The sequence below is a fragment of the Pan troglodytes genome, chromosome 5 (assembly GCF_028858775.2).
Source record: "Pan troglodytes isolate AG18354 chromosome 5, NHGRI_mPanTro3-v2.0_pri, whole genome shotgun sequence".
Classification (NCBI taxonomy): Eukaryota; Metazoa; Chordata; class Mammalia; order Primates; family Hominidae; genus Pan; species Pan troglodytes.
This window is the reverse complement of record NC_072403.2, coordinates 164,167,633-164,187,041: the sequence shown is the minus strand read 5'-3', so window position 1 is coordinate 164,187,041 and position 19,409 is coordinate 164,167,633. Positions and strand designations below refer to the sequence as shown.

Sequence of the window (19,409 nt, the reverse complement as noted above, 5' to 3'; positions counted from 1 at the left end):
TACACATATATATGTGTATACATATGTATATATGTGTATACATACGTATATATGTGTATACATACGTATATATGTGTATACATACGTATATATGTGTATACATACGTATATATGTGTATACATACGTATATATGTGTATATATACGTATATATGTATATATATATGTATATGTGTATACATATGTATATATGTGTATATATACATATATATACATTTATCAGTTACCCTTTTAAGCATTTCCACTTAGAACTGAGTGTTTAAAGTGTGGAAGGCATAAATTTCAAAGTTGATACATTTTACCTTTTAAATCTTTTTCTTTTTAGTTTCGTTTGTTTATGATACCTGAAACCCTGAGAAGTTCTTAGATGTTAATATTTTCCCATCAATTGAATATATATTCCATCATTCTAGATATTATGAAATTATAAGCCATATTTGTCTTTTTCAAAAGGTTGGACAATTAAAGATACTGCTGAAATCAGTGCTTGACCAATGGAGTAATCACAAAGTGGCCTTTGACAAGATAAACAGTTACCTCATGGAGGCCAGATACTCTCTTTCCCGATTCCGTCTGCTGACTGGCTCCTTAGAAGCTGTGCAAGTTCAGGTGGACAATCTTCAGGTAAGGAATTAATTTAACACATCCTTAACGTTCATTTTAATTTTAGAAAACTGAAAAATTACCAAATGGAGACATCATCCTGAAATATTGCCATATGTTGTTTACGTTTAATTATTTTTTAAGATCTTTAAAATTAATTTTACCTGTGTTATTGTTACTTGAGCAAACTTGCCTGTGTGTGCCAAATTCTGGATTAGCTGGTATATAACTAAATGGTTTCCAAGATCCTGTTGTAAAAAATATTCACATTGTCTTTTATACAATGATTTTATGCCCAACTGAACCTCCTTGATTCATTGTCACTGCCTTTTGTCTTCCTTTTCTCTTCTTATCCTGCATCTCCAAACATATTCTAAGGAATGTTCAAAAGAAAACAAAGAGAAAAACGGCAAAAGTGGTAAATGTTTAAACCATTCAGTTTCTTCCATTCAGTAAAATATCAGTGGCCTATCCAGCGTGTCCACAGAATCTTCCTTTCTAGCACTTACTGCTTGGTTTCCTGTGGGTCCTTTGTCATTGTGTCCATGTAAAATGATATCCCTGATGTTTGTCTTCAATATAGCACTCTCTCCTGTCTCAGGTCACCGCCCTCAAATTCCTGCTGCCCCCACTCTCCTGTGCACCGGGCCACTCTCACCTGTCACTGCTCTTTCTTCTTGGCTAAAGAACACAGACTATGGGACGGGCAGGGCAGGCCCCTAAGGGATGGGAGGCCAACAAGAGACCAGCATGTGCCCTGCTAATATCTAGTCCGCCTCCCTGGCCAGCCAATCAAAGCTTCTATGTTGCTGACCTCAGATGCAACCTGCCTTCCTCTCCTCCCCTCTTCTCCCCTCCCTTCCCCTCTCCTTCCCTCCCCTCCCCTCCTTCCTTTTTGAGACAGAGTCTCGCTCTGTCGCCCAGACTGGAGTGCAGTGGTGCTATCTCAGCTCACTGCAACCTCCGCCTCCCGGGTTTAAGCAATTCTCTGCCTCAGCCTCCTGAGTAGCTGGGATTACGGCATGTGCCTCCATGCCTGGCTAATTTTTGTATTTTTAGTAGAGACGGAGTTTCACCATCTTGGCCAGGCTGGTCTTGAACTCCTGACCTCATGATCCACATGCCTCAGCCTCCCAAAGTGCTGGGATTACAGGCATGAGCCACCGTGCCCGGCCGACTTTCTTAAGGAAATATTTTTTTTTAGGGTAGGGTGGAAGAGAGGAAGGACAAATTTGTCTATATAATTTCTTAACCCTTAAATTGTCGTTACTAAGGATCACGAAAACTTCTTCTGAGGATAGTAAATTTAAAAGCACATCTTATAACTTTGAGGAGGTTAGAAATGCTTTTTAATTTAATATATGTTATGTTTAATACTTGCAAGAGCTGTCTTAAGACATGAAAGGATTAAGGGTCTTTTCCTTGACTGTTTTCATTTGAGGGTAATCAGATATTGGTGTTAAATAGTACTCGATTTTTGTAGCCTACTTCACCTGTGGAGTTTTATGAAGAACTGAGTCTGTCACCTCAGCACTATTTCCAGAGAAACAACTTTCTTTCAGTTCCCTTACTGGTCCTTGGTAGCAGACTATTTAGATAGGCTTGGTAGAAGATGCCAAACCTGTCTGATAAATATTCTTTGCTTTAAGCAATCTTGACATATACAGTGCATTATTATTAATTACAGTCTCCATTCTGTACGGTGGATCGCTAAAGCTTATCCCTCCTGTGTAGCTGAAACTATGTTCCTTTTGATCAACATCTTTCTTTTCCCCATCTAATCCCTTATCCCATGCCCTGGTAACTACCATTCTACTCTCTACTTCTATGAGTTCAACTTTGCTAGACAAAAATGGATAAGTATGTGAGGTAATGATATGTTAATTATCTTAATTTATTCATTCCACAATGTAAACATATATCAAAACATCATATAGTACCCTACAAATACATACAATTATTATTTGTCAATTGAAAATCATTTTTTAAGTTAAAAATAATTCTTGGCAAGGAAGAACACCCAGAGATAAAGCTTGGCAAAGCTGTGCCTTGTTAGAGTCTTCATCTTCGGGAGTTTGTGGTAGAAGCACTGTGGGTATGTAACAAAATAGAGACCTGGCTTTGGCTTTGAGTGTCAAAGAGATCCACAGTTTGGCAGATAGCACATTACATACACCATTGCCATGGCTTTGTTAGAAACAAGAGCTTGGGGTAGCAAGGAAAATGAGCACTTAAAGGATTTCTCAGCAAGGCAAATTTACTTCTGCAGGAGGGTGCCACTCACACTTCTGGCTGCTGCGAGAGCACACTGAACAAAGGAGAGAAGGAGTTTTTATCCCTAACGCAGTCCCTATCCCTGCATCCTTCCCCTGTTGGCTAGGGTTGGACCACTCAATCTAAACTGACCCCAGTTGGCTAAGACTTAAACTTTTCCAATTAGGGTAAATATGTGATTCTCAAGGGAGGGAGGGGTAGGAGTGGTCCCTGTGTTACAGCACAAGGCAAGTTTGGACATGTCTGGGCAAGTCAGGACACAAGAGCAGGAGGGCTGCTCACAGGCCAGAAACAAGAAAGTACAAGGAGGTGAGGCCTCTGAACCAAGGACAAGGACATTACACAATTAAACCCTTTGAAGAGGAATTTACCATCTCTGGCAGCTTCCTACCAGACAATGGAGTGAGTTTTTCAGCAGAATGTAAATGCCAATAGAAGAAGGCTTCATTGCTAAGAACCTCTTCTCATAGCCAAAATAACAAAATCCTAAAAAAGAGAATAAATGATTATCTAAAGAAAGCTGATAAAGCATTGGTGCTAAGTCATGCCTGGTTTATACAAGTATATGTACATATTTATGAAAACATATACAAATTCCTTTTAAACTTGCTTATTAGAATTTAGATCCTGTTATGTCATCTATGGGTCTTTTTTTTTGGGCAGAATCTCCAAGATGATCTTGAAAAACAGGAAAGGAGCTTACAGAAATTTGGCTCTATCACCAACCAATTATTAAAAGAGTGTCACCCACCTGTGACAGAAACGCTTACCAATACACTGAAAGAAGTCAACATGAGGTATGGAGTATGTTAACTTTACACACTATTTATATCACAGCCTTATTATAAATAATGATATAATTAAAACAATGACAGTTTGAATTTGAGCTATATAGATTCTATTCCTTTAAACTTCTCTTTCACAACATGAATTTAAGGATAAATAAATGTAGTGAAGAGATTTAGAAAGAATTAGAAGTACTGTACACCCAAAGATTGCCATCATCCTCATTACCTACCCTGAAACTAGGAATATGAAACATTAATTTTTATTATGTTAACTAGAAATGAGTATGTCTATATTCACATGAACCAGGATCATGAAAAATAAAATAGTACATATCAACATTTGGTGAGAGGTGGTAATCTGCTCATGAGTGTTGGTTATTATTTCCAGGTGGAATAACTTGCTGGAAGAGATTGCTGAGCAGCTACACTCCAGCAAGGCCCTACTTCAGCTTTGGCAAAGATACAAGGACTACTCCAAACAGTGTGCTTCGACAGTTCAGCAGCAGGAGGATCGAACCAATGAGCTGTTGAAGGCAGCCACAAACAAGGACATCGCCGATGATGAGGTTGCCACATGGATTCAAGATTGCAACGTATGTTCAGGAGCTATCTTGTTTTCCCCACATGCCCTTCTTAGACTGCCCAAGTTTAGCTTTTGGTCTGTGTAAGCTTTGGTATGTCTCTCTATGTGAGACAGTTACCCAAAAATAACTGTCTTAGGATCAAAGAGCCTGCCTGATTTTCAGAACACAGGTGCACATGCATCAGACTAAGAGGTCTCCTCCCATTGTTTTATTTTTTAAAATGAGTTGTTTTCTCATTTTTCCTAGTGGAATTTAGTCAATGTGAAAGATTGAGGCTCTTTGTGTTTTCTGGGGTGGTCAATATAAGACATGACCATATGGGGAATAGTGTTCTATCTTTAAAAAATCTTCTGTTCCAGATGTTGTCCATTTACATTCATTAACTCCTATGTAAGCATCTACACAATAGTTTCATCTAAGATATTAATGGTAGAAAGAAGTCTTTCTCTCCTAATTTACTGGTATACTTCTTTTAATAGCTTTTTAATAATTCTCTTTTTTACTATAGCTGCCAATAACCTACTTAAGGGTTTAAGGAACAGCTCTTCTCTTGTTTCAAGCATTACATGGCTCTTACTATTTGCCCTTATCTGTCTTTATTTTTAAGAGCTTGTTACAAGGATCTTTTTATAAACTTTTCCAAATCAGTTTATTAGAATTAGGCAAGCTATAAAAACTATGTAAATAAAAGTTTAACCTATTCTAATATCTTCAACCGGAATAATCACTTTAAAGCTAAAGATGGGTATTTTAAAATAAAGATAATACAGTGCTTTTTTCATCCACATAATTTGTGTATACAAGAACTGTCATTTTTAATACTCCTGAATTGAAATACACCTTGTCTGTTATCCGTGTCAAGCGTAAAGAGCCCTTTGTTCTTCTTTCTCTCACAGAAGTCACTGCCTAGGCATAACATGACTGAGTGGGATACCAGCAACAGGTAGAAGAAGCAGTCACTTATTATCTCTCAATGATAGGATAGAAAGCAGAAACAGGGAGTTTCCATTGGCTTATATTTTTTAACCTGTAAGAGGGTCCCACAGAAAGTGGAGGCAAAGAGATCCCATGGAAAAGAATGGGAATACAGGCTACTCTTACCCCCTGCTCACCAAAATCATCACTGTGTTCTGTACCCTACTGAGATAGGAGGTTGCTGTACTTGCAATAATGTGACCACACATATAGAAGATACCACGGACAAATTCCTGGTGTGTATAATAATAATAGAAAAAGGAAAAATATAACATTTTGTTTTTAATTTGATACAAATTACATAAAGAGGCAGGAAAAAAACTGCCAAAATATTTCCAGTTATTGGCTCTACGCTTGGGTCATGTTTTTTTTTTTTTTTTCTTGTTTATGTATGTTTTTCTGCATTTCCCCAAGGTCCTGTAATGAACCTACATAGCTTTTACTAACAAAAGAGTAATTATATATAGCCATAGGTTATATCTGTATAATGTATGTTTAAAATATTAACATAGCATTTTAAAAAATGGGGTTCAGTGCGTGATCATTTTTCCACAGGTGAAGTTTATTTAGCCTAATAATACGATCCGTAGGAATGGTGTGTTTCTACATGTGTAGCCCTTTGCCGATTGCTGTTTATGATAAGGAGTATCAACATGCTTCAGAGTAGGCATATTTTCACCTTTTCTAGGACCTCCTCAAAGGACTGGGCACAGTTAAAGATTCCCTCTTTGTTCTCCATGAGCTGGGAGAGCAACTGAAGCAACAAGTGGATGCTTCCGCAGCATCCGCTATTCAATCGGATCAACTCTCTTTGAGTCAACACTTGTGTGCCCTGGAGCAGGCTCTCTGCAAACAGCAGACTTCGTTACAGGTACAGAGCTCCTATTTAGTATCTTCTATATATTGGCTGTTCTCTAATATCTGGGCACAAACACAGAAAAAGAATTCCTTGTCATTGCAACAATGCCTCCTTCAAGACTCAAGAAAATAGCAAGTAAACAAACTTTGGAAGTTCTGGTGGGGACGATGAAGGTGGACGTTTTGTGCTGTTCTCTGCCAAGGAATTTTAAAATTGGTTTAAGATGCAAGCCCCTAAACCAATGCCTGCCACCATGGTCTGTTCAATTAATAAACACTAAGCAGCTTTAATATGAATATTCGTGTTTATTTAACTCAGACTTTTACAAGAATCAGAAGATTTTTCAGACGTGTTGTTTGATCATGTATTTAAAGAATAATTTTAATTGTTATTGACTTATGGTGCATAGAAATAATTATAGTTTTTAGAAAAATTACATAAAGAAGATTTAAATTGTTATAGCTTTTTTTATAGGAACGTCTTGAGAATGGCAATTTGATACAAGAATATGAAAAATAATTTTAATATCCACTTGCCCTTTTACCAGACTTTATTAAAATACCAATTTTTTTTTTTACACTGAAATACCAATTTCTTTTGTGGAAAAAAAGGCTGGAGTTCTTGATTATGAAACCTTTGCCAAGAGTTTAGAAGCTTTGGAGGCCTGGATAGTGGAAGCTGAAGAAATACTACAAGGGCAGGACCCTAGCCACTCATCTGACCTCTCCACAATCCAGGAAAGGATGGAAGAACTTAAGGTAAGTGTGTTCAAATCTGAGTCCCAGACCTTTTACCATCTGTCTTCAAAATCTTTTTCTTTTTTTTTTTTTTTTTTTGAGATGGAGTCTCACTCTGTCGCCCAGGCTGGAGTGCCGTGGTGTGATCTCGGCTCACTGCAACCTCTGCTTTCCGGGTTCAAGCGATTCTGCCTCATCCTCCCGAGTAGCTAGGATTATAGGGGCACGCCACCACTCCTGGCTAATTTTTGTATTTTTAGTAGAGATGAGGTTTCACTGGTCTTGAACTGATCACCCGAGGTCAGGCCTCCCAAAATGCTGGAATTACAGGCATGAGCAACCACACCCAGCCCTGTTTTCAAAATCTTAAGGGAAACTCAAAGCTGATGTAGACCCACTCTTTCTTTCGAGTGAGCCCCCAGTGAGACTTTCTCTGGCAAACAGTAGACTGTGTGCTGGCAGTGGGCACAGGCTGATTTCCCAGCTCACTCCTGGAAGCCACCTCACTCCTCCCTCTTTCCACCGCTGGAAACCACCTCACTCCTCCTTTCCACGGCTGGTCCCTCTCCATGTTGTTCCTGTACCCAGTCCATCACCTCTCTATTAACTTTTGAACCTCTCGTCTCTGTTTCTAACATCATCTACTCCTAGCTCAAGCTACTCCTATCTCTCTGAGACCCTAGAGCCGCCTCCCACAGATCTGCATCCATTCACCCAACCTCCCCTCCTCCTGGCTGTCAGAATGACCTTTTTTGTTCTTTTTAAGGGTTTTACTTAATTAGCTTGATTTAATCATTCCACATTGTGTGAAAACATCATATCATACTCCATAAATATATACGATTATAATTTGTCCATCAAAAATAATTTAAAAAAATTTTTTTTTTTTTTTTTTGTGACGGAGTCTTGCTCTGTCGCCCAGGCTGGAGTGCAGTGGTGCAATCTCGGCTCACTGCAAGCTCTCCCTCCCAGGTTCACGCCATTCTCTTGCCTCAGCCTCCCGAGTAGCTAGGACTGCAGGTACTGTCCACCACGCCTGGCTAATTTTTTTTTGTATTTTTAGTAGAGACGGGGTTTCATCATGTTAGCCAGGATGGTCTCGATCTCCTGACCTTGTGATCTGCCCGCCTCAGCCTCCCAAAGTGCTGGGATTACAGGCGTGAGCCACTGCACCTGGCCTAATGTAATAGTTTTTTTTAAAAAAAAAAAAAAAAAAGGTTTTACTTAATTGTGAATTTTTTTTTTTTTTGAGATAGAGTCTTGCTCTATTGCGCAGGCTGGAGTGCAGTGGCGCGATCTCGGCTCACTGCAACCCCTGCCTCCCAGTTTCAAGCAATTCTCCTGCCTCAGCCTCCCAAATAGCTGGGACTACAGGCATGTGCCACCATGCCCTGCTAATTTTTGTATTTTTAGTAGAGATGGAGAGGGGGGTGGTTCACTATGTTGGCCAGGCTGGTCTCGAACTCCTGACCTTGTGATCTGCCCGCCTCGGCCTCCCAAAGTGCTGGGATTACAGGCATGAGCCACTGTGCCCTGCCAATTGTGAATGATTTTAAACATTCAATCAAGTAAGCAAAATAATTCAACAGACATGAAAATTTTGTTGTATTATTCCCTTGGTTAAAGCCCTCAAGGTTTCCCACTGCTCTTAGGGAAAAGACCATGTGGCTTCTCAAGGCGGCATCCTGGTTCCACCTTTCCTGAGGATCTTATTCTGTTGCACCATAGCCCATCTCTCCCTCCAGCCACTCCAGTGCCACTGTGCACGTGATATTTCCTCTCTCTGGATTTGTTTTCTTGTCCTCGTCAGCTCACTCCTCACTAAAAAGAGTAAAGTCCTGGTCATTTCGTTCAATGTCACTCTCTTAGGAAAGTCTCCACTGTCTGTCCAGGGCCAGGCCCCCCAGTGACACATTTTCATAGCACACTATTGTTTTTCTTCCATGCTCTATCATGTCATTTAATTATACTCCTGTGAGTAGGGGACTACTGTTGCACTTTTGACTACTAGAATAGTATCTTATTTTGGTTATATTTTGGTTTCAATATTTGAGATTTATTCTTTCTTCAAAAAGCATGAGTCTTTTGCAGAACATGCAAACAGAAGACACACACATAGCCAAAGGTGGCCTGACATTTTTTCTTTCCTGTAACCAATTTCCTAGGTGGAGATAAGAACACCCATGGGAAAACCAGAACCGACAACATTGTCCTGTGTTTGAAGGGAGGGAAGAGATCGGAAAGAATAGATTGCTCTTTTGGTTGAGTCTCACCAGCTGTGGGGTGGGGGGTCAGAGACCTAAAATTGGAGCTCTTCAAATGTGTGGTTACTTCACAGCTCAAGTGAAATCTTATTTTCTCTAGCAAGAACCCAAGGAGGTTCGTTTACCCTCTTCCATTTACTAGCTGGCTGGCCTGGAGCAATTTACTTAGTTTCTGTGCCTCCCTTTCCTCCCTTGTAAAGAGAGAATAGCAGCATGACTTATCTTATGTGATCGTTTTGAGGATAAAATGAGTTCTTACTTGTAAAGCTCTTGTCAGTGCTTGATTCATAGTAAGTGCTCAATAAACGTTAGCTATCACTGTTATAACTTTTGTTAGTTGTGAATAATAAAGGAGGAAATTAGCATGAACAAATTAAACGTAAATGGTAAGAAGTAAGGTCTTTTACTTATCAGCATAATTTTCATCCTTAATCAGTTCTGTCAAGAATTGCCTATGAGTAAATAAATCAAGTAAATAATATAATACTTGTAATATAATTACATATGAGTAAATCAAGTAAATAGTATATGTAATATAATACACGTAATAAAAATCAAGTAAATAATATAATACGTGTAAATAAAGTAAATAATATACTTGTATGTATAATCCATACAAGTAAATAATATATCAAGTAAATAACAGAATACACATTAAGTAGTCCATAAAGGATAATGAGTAGCTTGAGTGGCAATAGCAGCAGCAGCAGCAGTTTAGACTGAATAGTAGATTTGGCTTTTTGCTATTTGTACCTAGAGATTGTAAGTAAGTGGCCTAGAAATGCAGAGGCCACTAGACCGAAGACCAGCTACTTCCTGAAATCAGAAATTCACTGTGCACTTCGAAAAAGTTTTGACTTTTTTGACCATGGTGCTAAACCTACTTTTAAATCTTCCTTCTAGGGACAGATGTTAAAATTCAGCAGCATGGCTCCAGATTTAGACCGTCTAAATGAGCTTGGATATAGGTTACCCTTGAATGATAAGGAAATCAAAAGGATGCAGAATCTGAACCGCCATTGGTCTCTGATCTCCTCTCAGACTACAGAAAGATTCAGGTAGAGTAAACAAGAGATGTCTTGGTTGCTCCAGTTGTCTTAGTCTGGTTTGTGCCGCTATGTCAAAATACCACAGAATGCATAATTTATAAAGAACAGAAATGTTGAACAGTCTCACAGTTCTGGAGACTGGGAAGTCCGCAGTCAAGGTGCTAGCAGATTCAGTTGTCTGGTGAGGGCTGCTCTCTGCTTTCAAGAGGGCAGGTTTTGCTGCATCCTCAGGAGGGGAGAGTTGCTGTGTCCTCACACAGTGGAAGGCAGAAGGACAACAGTGCTGAACGCTGTGTGAATCTTCTTTTAAAAGACCCTTAATCCCATTCACAAAGGAGGAGTCCTCATGGCCTAATCACCGTGTAAAGGCTCTGCCTCAAAATACTACCAACATTCACCACGAAGTTTCATCACCTGAATTATGGAAGGGATACATTCACACCATAGCACCAATGTATCCATAGAATATAAGCTCATGACTTGTGTATGTTTATAAATTCTGATCTTTCCCATAACACTGACAAAATTTGAACTAAAAGTGGGAAATTCAAATTGTAAAGTTGTTTCTCATGTTTAATGTACTAAATAGCACTTTAATCAGAAAACTCTTTTAAGTGAGAATATATTAAAAGTATATACATAATTTTTATCATTTTAAAAGAGGTACATTTTAAACTTCTACATTTTTTCAACTTTCTTTCTTCTTTTTTTTTTTTTTTTTTGAGATGGAGTTTCACTCTTGTCACCCAGGCTGGAGTGCAAAGGCACAATCTCGGCTCACTGCAATGTTGGGTTCAAGCAGTTCTCCTGTCTCAGCATCCCAAGTAGCTGGGATTACAGTCACACACCACCACACCCGGCTAATTTTTGTATTTTTAGTAGAGATGGGGTTTCACCATGTTGACCAGGCTGGTCTACAACTCCTGACCTCAGGTGATCTGCCCACCTCAGTCTCCCAAAATGTTGGGATTACAGGCGTGAGCCACTGCAACTGGCCTCTTTCTTCTTTTTTAAAAAAATTTTACCACCTAACATGAAAGCTTTGTGGTGGTTCAATTAGAATTGAGCACAGAGATTATTTAATCTAGTTTTATATGCTAGAGATGTAAGAATAAGCGGTGAAATAACCCTTTGTTCTTTCAGCAAGTTGCAGTCATTTTTGCTACAACATCAGACTTTCTTGGAAAAATGTGAAACATGGATGGAATTCCTAGTTCAGACAGAACAAAAGTTAGCAGTAGAGATTTCAGGAAATTATCAGCACCTTTTGGAACAGCAGAGAGCACACGAGGTAAGTTTTATCAGTAGATTTGGGGGTAATAAGAAATTTTTAGGCCCTTGGAAGATGCTACAAAATGCTGTGTGGGAGAATTAAAATCATGCCCTTTGCACGAGTGTCCAAATGCACGCATCATTTTGCCTTCTTTCTTAAGCTTGAGGTTTTGATAACTTAATTATAAAAATGTAGTCCTATTCGCTGCTCCATGATTGTTTATAAGCACGTGTCAACCTTCAGTTCCTTGTAAAGTATAACGCCAGAATTGTGGTTAAAGGCTACTTACTCGAGACAGGCAAAGTTGGTGGAACGTGTATAGATAGTTAGACGATTTTCAAACTGGGTTAGAGACTACTTTAATATTGCCAAGGACAATTGCTTAAGAGACTATGCTTTGATCAAAAATCTTTAACAATTTTGTGATCTTCAAAGAGCGTATATGAATTTTATACCAGGAAATCAATCTATCAAATGTCTCCAGGTGTACCTCTTGATTAAATGGCATTATAATTATTTCTTAAGAAACAAAGAGGGAGAAGAACTATATACACAAAGTAAATTAATAAATTTGCCCACTGTTAATCCATATGTTGCTATTTACCGGTATAACTAAGTCAGTTTGTGTATTTATGAATTATATGCGCATGGAGAGATAGGTCTTACCTAAGAGAAAAGAAAAACTTAATTCAGAATTTTTTAAATAGAAAATTTAAAGATATCTAAGGTATTTTTAAATCCAGTTTTATTGAATTGACAGATGATGAAATAATAGAAAAAAAACTACAATGAGATTGCATCTCACACCCACAAGGATGACTATGATGAAAAAATAGCAAATTTTGGTGAGGGTGTAAAGGAATTGGAACCCTAATACATTGCTGATGGGAATGTAAAATGGTGAAGCTGCTTTGGAAAACAGTTAACATAGAGTTACCATATAGAGTTACATAGAGTAATCATATAACCCAGCAATTCCACTCCTAGGTATATACTCAGGATAAATGAAAATATGTGTCCACACAAAAACTTGTATAAGTACATTATTTACAGGAGCATTAGTTATAATAGCCAAAAGGTGGAGACAACCCAAATGTCCATCAACTGATAAATGGATAAATAAAATGTGAAATGTCTATGTAATAGAATACTATTCGCAATAAAAAGGAATAAGGTACTGATATATGTTGCAACATGTATGAACCTTGGAAACATTATGCTGAGGGAAAGAAACCAGTCACAAAAGACTACATACATATTGCAAGATTCCATTTATAAGAAATGTCCAGAGTAAGTAATTCATAGAGGCATAAAATAGATGAGTGGTTGCTGAAGGCTGGAGGATTGGGAAGAAATGGGGAATGATTGCTAATGAGGATGGACTTTCTTTTTGGGGCAATGAAAATTCTAAAATTGATTGTGGTAATGATTGTAAAGTCTGTAAATATAATAAACACCACTAAATTGAACATTTTAAATGAGTGAATTGTATGGTGTGTGAATTGTTACTCAATAAAGTTGTTTAAAAACCAGCAGAAATAATTCGAAGGACCTTCTGTTGAATTTTTTTAAATAGTGAAATAAGTTTATTAAAATTTATTAATTTTAAAATTTAAAACTTAAAAACAGTGAGTTTTAAAAGACAGAAAAAGACTAGGCTATTTTTTTTCTTTGACTTCTTTAACAGTCCTAAGCTATTCTCTAAGTTTTGAATATGGACCATATTTTATACACAAAATAAACCAGAAAACAAATTGTGCATTAACTTACTTTATTAGGTGTTTTTGAAAGAAAGAAGAGAAATATAATTCTACTTTTGGTCATCTAGTTTTAGTAAACCAAACACTAAAGTTTATCTTTGAGTGTATCTTAATTGATGATTTAAAAATAAATGATTCCTAAACTGCAGGATTTCACACATTTTCTGGTTCAGCTGGTGATAGCTTTCATAGTCTTGTGAAAACTAGAATATTTGGAAAGTTATCAGAGAACCGATCACTAAAATTAGGAACTCTAAAGTATGTTCTTCTTTTTTCTAAATTATAGTTGTTTCAAGCCGAGATGTTCAGTCGTCAGCAGATTTTGCACTCAATCATTATTGATGGGCAACGTCTTCTAGAACAAGGTCAAGTTGATGACAGGTAGGATCTTTGATAAATTATTACAAAGAAAGGTTCCAGTAAATTAGTCATTTTCTTTTTAATGAGCAGATTAGAGGGCATATATCCAATCTTCCTGAGGCAATTGAACTGTAGTGGAGCCTCAGTAATTGGAGGAGAAACTTGTCTCAATCTCTGAAATGACTGAGTATTGAATCTTTTTAGAGAGCTGCTATTATATTATATGAAGGGCATAGAGTAATTGGAAATCACCTAGCCAACCTTCACTAGTCATCTGTAGGAAATGGAATTAATGAATAGATCAGCATGAACCATATCAATGACCTATCAACGGTTTGTAAACAGATGCTTCTAATATTCTTATATAATTACAGAAATTTTTTTGTAAAAGGAGCATAGAGATCACTAGCCCATCTCTCTTACTTATAGATGAAAAACCCGAAATCCACAAATGTGAACTGATTTGACCAAGGTCACAGAACTAAGTAGCAGCAGAATCAGGCCTGGAGCTCGTGTCTGGTTTTCAGTCAGTACTGGATCATACCAGCCAGCTTTCTCATGCCATGGGAATTCTGTGTTTGAAAATGGTTTGCTACCTTAAGTCAGATTACATGCCGCCTGAAATCTTTTCTTCCTTTTCATTTACAATAGCAAATTATCTCTTTATTAAAAATGGAGAGGTAAAAATTTAGCTTCTCCCCAGATTTATGGTATGAGAAATGACAATTTCGTACTATATTTACATTTCCTAGGAACAATATTTACTTTATCTAATCGACTTTCCGTGGTGATATTTGGAGTATTAGCCTCATGTGTTCTATTACATATGTATACCTTTCTCATATTTAGGAACCAGTAGTTGTGACTAAAATTAACTTGATATTTTTTCAAAAAATAAAAAATAAATTATTTTTATTGAGAGTTTTGTCTTTAATGTTGTAGAAGCAATTTCAGTTTTAAGTGGCTATTTCTTTGGAAGTACATAAAAGATCTTCATGGTTAAGCTTGGAACAACAGAATGTGATATTATATTTATTCTACTCTAAGTAAGCCAAACTTAAATGGGAGCTTTCCTGAGAATTTAAGGCCTTGAAAATAAAACAAATTCAAATACAATTAACTTTTATCTTTTGCTTTATCATTTCTTAGCCAACTCTACAACAATATTATAAATGTTTGAGTCATTAAGTAAAATAAAAATTAAATACTCACATGCAAGCCAGCATCTATTAACTTTTCAATACTAACATTTAGGGAAAATAGACCAAAGAGATGAAAATGGGAGGTTAGACTTGAGGGTAAAGAATTTTGAAAGTTGAAGGGAAAAAAAATCAGATTAGAGTCTACTGACAATAGGAAGGCCTCAGATTGCAAGTGTATTTTGTTCTGAAAGTTAATTTATGAGTTACGTTTTTTAGAGCTTCAAGTTCAGCACAGGGAACAGTGTCATGTTTTAAGTAATTCCTCATGCTGGCAGGTAGTTTGGGACAGCTTGGTTGTATCAAGAGAGGGTGGGGAATCCTAAGAGGCCTTGGATGGTTACCTGGTAGGGAAAGCAAGATTATACGATATTCTCAAGTCCTGGAGTTGTACATTTTCTGCGATGACAGATGCTTGTAACTTTTAGGGAAGTATCATGAACCTAATTCATCACACTTGAATGCTAGTACATTGATTAATACAGCAAAATTTCCTTTCAAAAACAGAAGTCATCATCAAAATCTAAGTAGCTATCACATGGATTTTTTTTTTTTTCTTTTTTGAGACAGTGTCTTGCTCTTTCGCTCAGGCTAGAGTGAAGTGGCGCTATCTCGGCTCACTGCAACCTCCGCCTTCTGGGTTCAAGTGATTCTCCTGTCTCAGCCTCCCAAGTAGCTGGGAATACAGGCACGCACCACCACGCCCGGCTAATTTTTGTATTTGTAATAGAGATGGGATTTCGCCATGTTGGCCAGGCTGGTCTCAAACTCCTGACCTCAGGTGATCCACCCACCTCGGCCTCCCAAGGTGCTGGGATTAAAGACGTGAGTCACCGGGCCTGGCCCATTATGGATCTATTTTTAAGATGAGAGGTCATACGAAATTTTTTGCAGAGGCTTTACTTAGTACATTTTATTTTTAATACTTGTTTTGTTGACGTTGTCTGGGTGTTATTCATCTTTTGTTTAAGTTGAGTCATTAAATAAGTTTCTAGGACTAACAGCATATTTGGTTACAAAATCAAAGTTTATAGTGGTTCTGGATAATAGGAAGTTTCAAGAAGATACAAGTTCACAATAGCAAGTCCAATTCAAAGTTGATGCTACCCTCAAGAGAAGAGGATAGTATATCTGAGGAAGAAAAGCAAAACTATTATAATAGAGAAGTGCAAGTATTTAGTATTAAAGTGCAACATTACTTGCACTTTATGTGTGAATAACACTGTAATCTACATAGAAACTCATTCTGTTTGATGCGGGACAAACTCTTACTAGCCAGTTCTAGAGCCATAAATTAAATATTAAATAAAACGTAATAAAGAACTACCTATATTTTTTTAAAGCCAGAAAACAGAGAGGTAAGAACACGTTAGAAGACCTGATATACTTTAGCCTGAACTTGAGAAATCTTAAGTAAAATTTATTATTTCTAAATATATTAATGACATTTATACAGACTATGATAACAAGTTTTCATCTTTCTAAGAATAAAGTGAAGTCAGCCTACAATGTAGAAGAGATAATTCAGATGAACGTCTGGAATGATTTGCTAAAGGTTGGGGCTGTTTATTGTGAGGGAATACTGAGAGAGTTTATGGAGTACAGTTTTTAAAAAATCTTTTTAAATTACATAATTTGATTCAAGTGGCTTATGATTCGAACTGAAGACAGAGGTTCTACATAAGCCTTGTTCCACACATTTTCCTGCAGTGTGGCCCACAAGACGATATCATCATCAGGAGCTGCACATGTTGCTATGGAGCTGCTTAGGATTTGCAGCTATTCCCGTTGCACCTGCAGCTGTCCACTCCTCCCCTCTCATGCTCTCAGGGAGACAGTGAAGGACAATGACCTTATTGTATGTTTGCCTTCAACCTATGCTGAGACATGAAAACACTCACCATTTGCAAACACTGGTAGTTTAATTTTAAAAATTAATTGCAATAGACCCAAAACCCAGTAAGAGATCATGGCATGATATTCGAAAACCACCGCCCTAGATCACTTCTCAGGGCTTAGGGTTGTTGACAGTGTAGACATTGGCTGATTGCGTAACTGCATCCAAGATAACAGTGTTATTTTTACCATGTAATTATTTCTTCACTAGGGATGAATTCAACCTGAAATTGACACTCCTCAGTAATCAATGGCAGGGAGTGATTCGCAGGGCCCAGCAGAGGCGGGGGATCATTGACAGCCAGATTCGCCAGTGGCAGCGCTATAGGGAGATGGCAGAAAAGCTTCGTAAATGGTTGGTTGAAGTGTCCTACCTCCCCATGAGTGGTCTCGGAAGTGTTCCTATACCACTGCAACAAGCAAGGACCCTCTTTGATGAAGTGCAGGTAAGATGCAAAACACAGTGTTCTCACACCTCTTAGGCATTTCCACCGCACACTTTACCTTCGCCTCGGTTTTTCAAAAGGACTCTAGAGTGACATTGCAACTGGGACAAACATTGTTCTCAAATGTCAACAGAAATATACAAAATGATTGCAATACAAAGCCCATATCTAATGGTGAAATGATAGTAAGCCCCAGCCTCTCACAAAGGCTGCTTACACTTCACACACTATGGCCTGCCGCAGCTCACTAAATCCCAGCAGGGATGAAAAGGTAATGGCAAGGGAAGAAAAACTTCATGTTGCTTGCATACATTTTATTCTTGAGCAATTTAAACACGTAACTTGAGTACTCCAAAGAAGACAGGAAGCCCTGTCCTGTTTGAGTTCTTTGTTCGTTTCCAGGTTGCCCCTTACCTTCAGGCTTCTAGCATCTTAGACAGATATCTCCTATCACTCTAGTGAGTTCTCCCCAGTGTATCCAATGAGTTCCTCTTCCCTTAAAGTCACTGTTCTTTGGTTTGTTTCTCCTCCAAATTTCTCTGAGAGCCCTCATTCGCAGACATGACTTCAACTGCCCCCTGCCAGCAGAGAAGGGGCATATTCGTATCTTCTGGTCATATTTACCTGCTGTGCTTTTGACTTGTGTTTCTAACCACCTTGTGAGTTTATGTCTATGTGCATCACAGATGCCTTGTACCCTGTGGGTCCCAGCAGAACCTGTGGTCTCCGGACCAACTTTTCTCCCTTTCCCATCACACTTCCAGGAAGTGCCGTTAGTCTAGGAATCCTAGAATAATTTGAGAGCTATACTTCTCCTTGTCTATCACCCCCTTATCTAATCTCCCTAACTCTACATCCCTGCTGCCACTGCCTTGGTTAGGTGCTCGCGATTTCTTGCCCAGATAGACAATAGCTTCCTAATCTTAGTATATCCAACACACACCCTTCTTCCATTCTACTTTTACTCGATTCCTGAGTGCTTTTATCAAAACTTTAATCCCAACATCAGTATTCTTCTGTGAACCCCAGTCACTTTTAGTATAAAAACCAAATTTCTGCAAGATGTCGTCTGGCCTCATCTCCTACCACTCTCTCACATGCCATCCACACTCCAGCCACTGAAAACCATACTTAGTTTCCTGAATTTATCATATTTTTCTCATATAGTGAATGTGCGCATCCTCATTTCTCTGTGAGAAGGTGTCCTCTCCTCCACTCCTGATCACACTCATCTCACCGCACCAGGTCCTTCTTAATCTGGTGAAGTTCATGTCTCGCAAGACTCATTCAGCCTTTACTGCTTTGAGGAAGCCTCTCTGCCTCTTGGTGCGCCCCCTGCTGGGTCAGATGTCCCTCTGTATTTCCACGCATCAATCTTAAAGAGCGGTTATCTTGTTGCATCAATCGTACTTACCTTGGAGACAGAAACTAAGCCTGTCTCCATTGTATTCTCACTCATTTATTCACTGGTGCATGCATGTGCAAAGCACCACTACGGTAAATGCTTGCTGGATGAAAGAGGGCAAAAGTTAGGGCCATTTAAAAATCCTTATGGGAAGGAAACGATGAAAGAAAGAATGAGAAAATAAAAAGCTATGGTTCCTTTCAGTTCAAAGAAAAAGTGTTTCTGCGGCAACAAGGCAGCTACATCCTGACTGTGGAGGCTGGCAAGCAACTCCTTCTCTCAGCGGACAGTGGCGCTGAGGCCGCCTTGCAGGCCGAACTCGCTGAAATCCAAGAGAAATGGAAATCAGCCAGCATGCGGCTGGAAGAACAGAAGAAAAAACTAGCCTTCTTGTTGAAAGTAAGTTCAGTTAGAAAAAAACGAACCAAAAAACCCTTTTAGTCGTTGTACTACTTCCTCCCATTGTTATTCTATAAATCAAATAATGCAAAGATCATGAAATAATACCCTGCAGTATTTTGATTCTCTGTATTTTATTTAAGACTTTGTCTTATCTTGCACAAACTGGAAAAGTTTCCCAATTTTCAGCATTTAATTTTTCAGGACAACCTCCCAACAAAGTAAAGTCTAATAAGACTGTCTAAGCTATGAATTCTGATTAATGAGCAGTATGAAACCTTAGCCATGTGATGACTTTATAAATCCATACAGAAATTCAAAGGGTAGGTTCCACTCCCTAATCTGAGACTCTAAAGTGGTTTTCAAGATTGGTATCTCTTCTTTTATGGAAGGGAAAAACCAATCCAGAAAGATACTCTTGATTTATCTTAGCTGATCCAAGCAAGTTGCCATGAGATAAAATCTCCAGGAGGTGTATTAAGCCCTTAGTTGGATACAGATCACATACTGATCACACAGTAAGTTTTGGAAAATGTAGA

General features: G+C 38.2%; 1 protein-coding gene across 7 annotated transcripts in view; it reads left to right on the top strand.

Annotated features, from left to right (window-relative positions):
• The window catches only part of SYNE1 (spectrin repeat containing nuclear envelope protein 1), a 518,706-nt gene that overhangs the window by 415,197 nt on the left and 84,100 nt on the right, over positions 1-19,409 (top strand). For all 7 annotated transcript variants that reach the window (XM_016956737.4, XM_016956730.4, XM_063813578.1 and 4 more), the window contains 10 exons: positions 453-623; positions 3,540-3,673; positions 4,053-4,257; positions 5,912-6,094; positions 6,694-6,840; positions 9,987-10,141; positions 11,276-11,423; positions 13,452-13,546; positions 16,832-17,066; positions 18,676-18,870. In XM_016956737.4, coding sequence (XP_016812226.3) covers positions 453-623; positions 3,540-3,673; positions 4,053-4,257; positions 5,912-6,094; positions 6,694-6,840; positions 9,987-10,141; positions 11,276-11,423; positions 13,452-13,546; positions 16,832-17,066; positions 18,676-18,870 — 1,668 coding nt within the window. The remainder of the gene's footprint in view (positions 1-452; positions 624-3,539; positions 3,674-4,052; positions 4,258-5,911; positions 6,095-6,693; positions 6,841-9,986; positions 10,142-11,275; positions 11,424-13,451; positions 13,547-16,831; positions 17,067-18,675; positions 18,871-19,409) is intronic.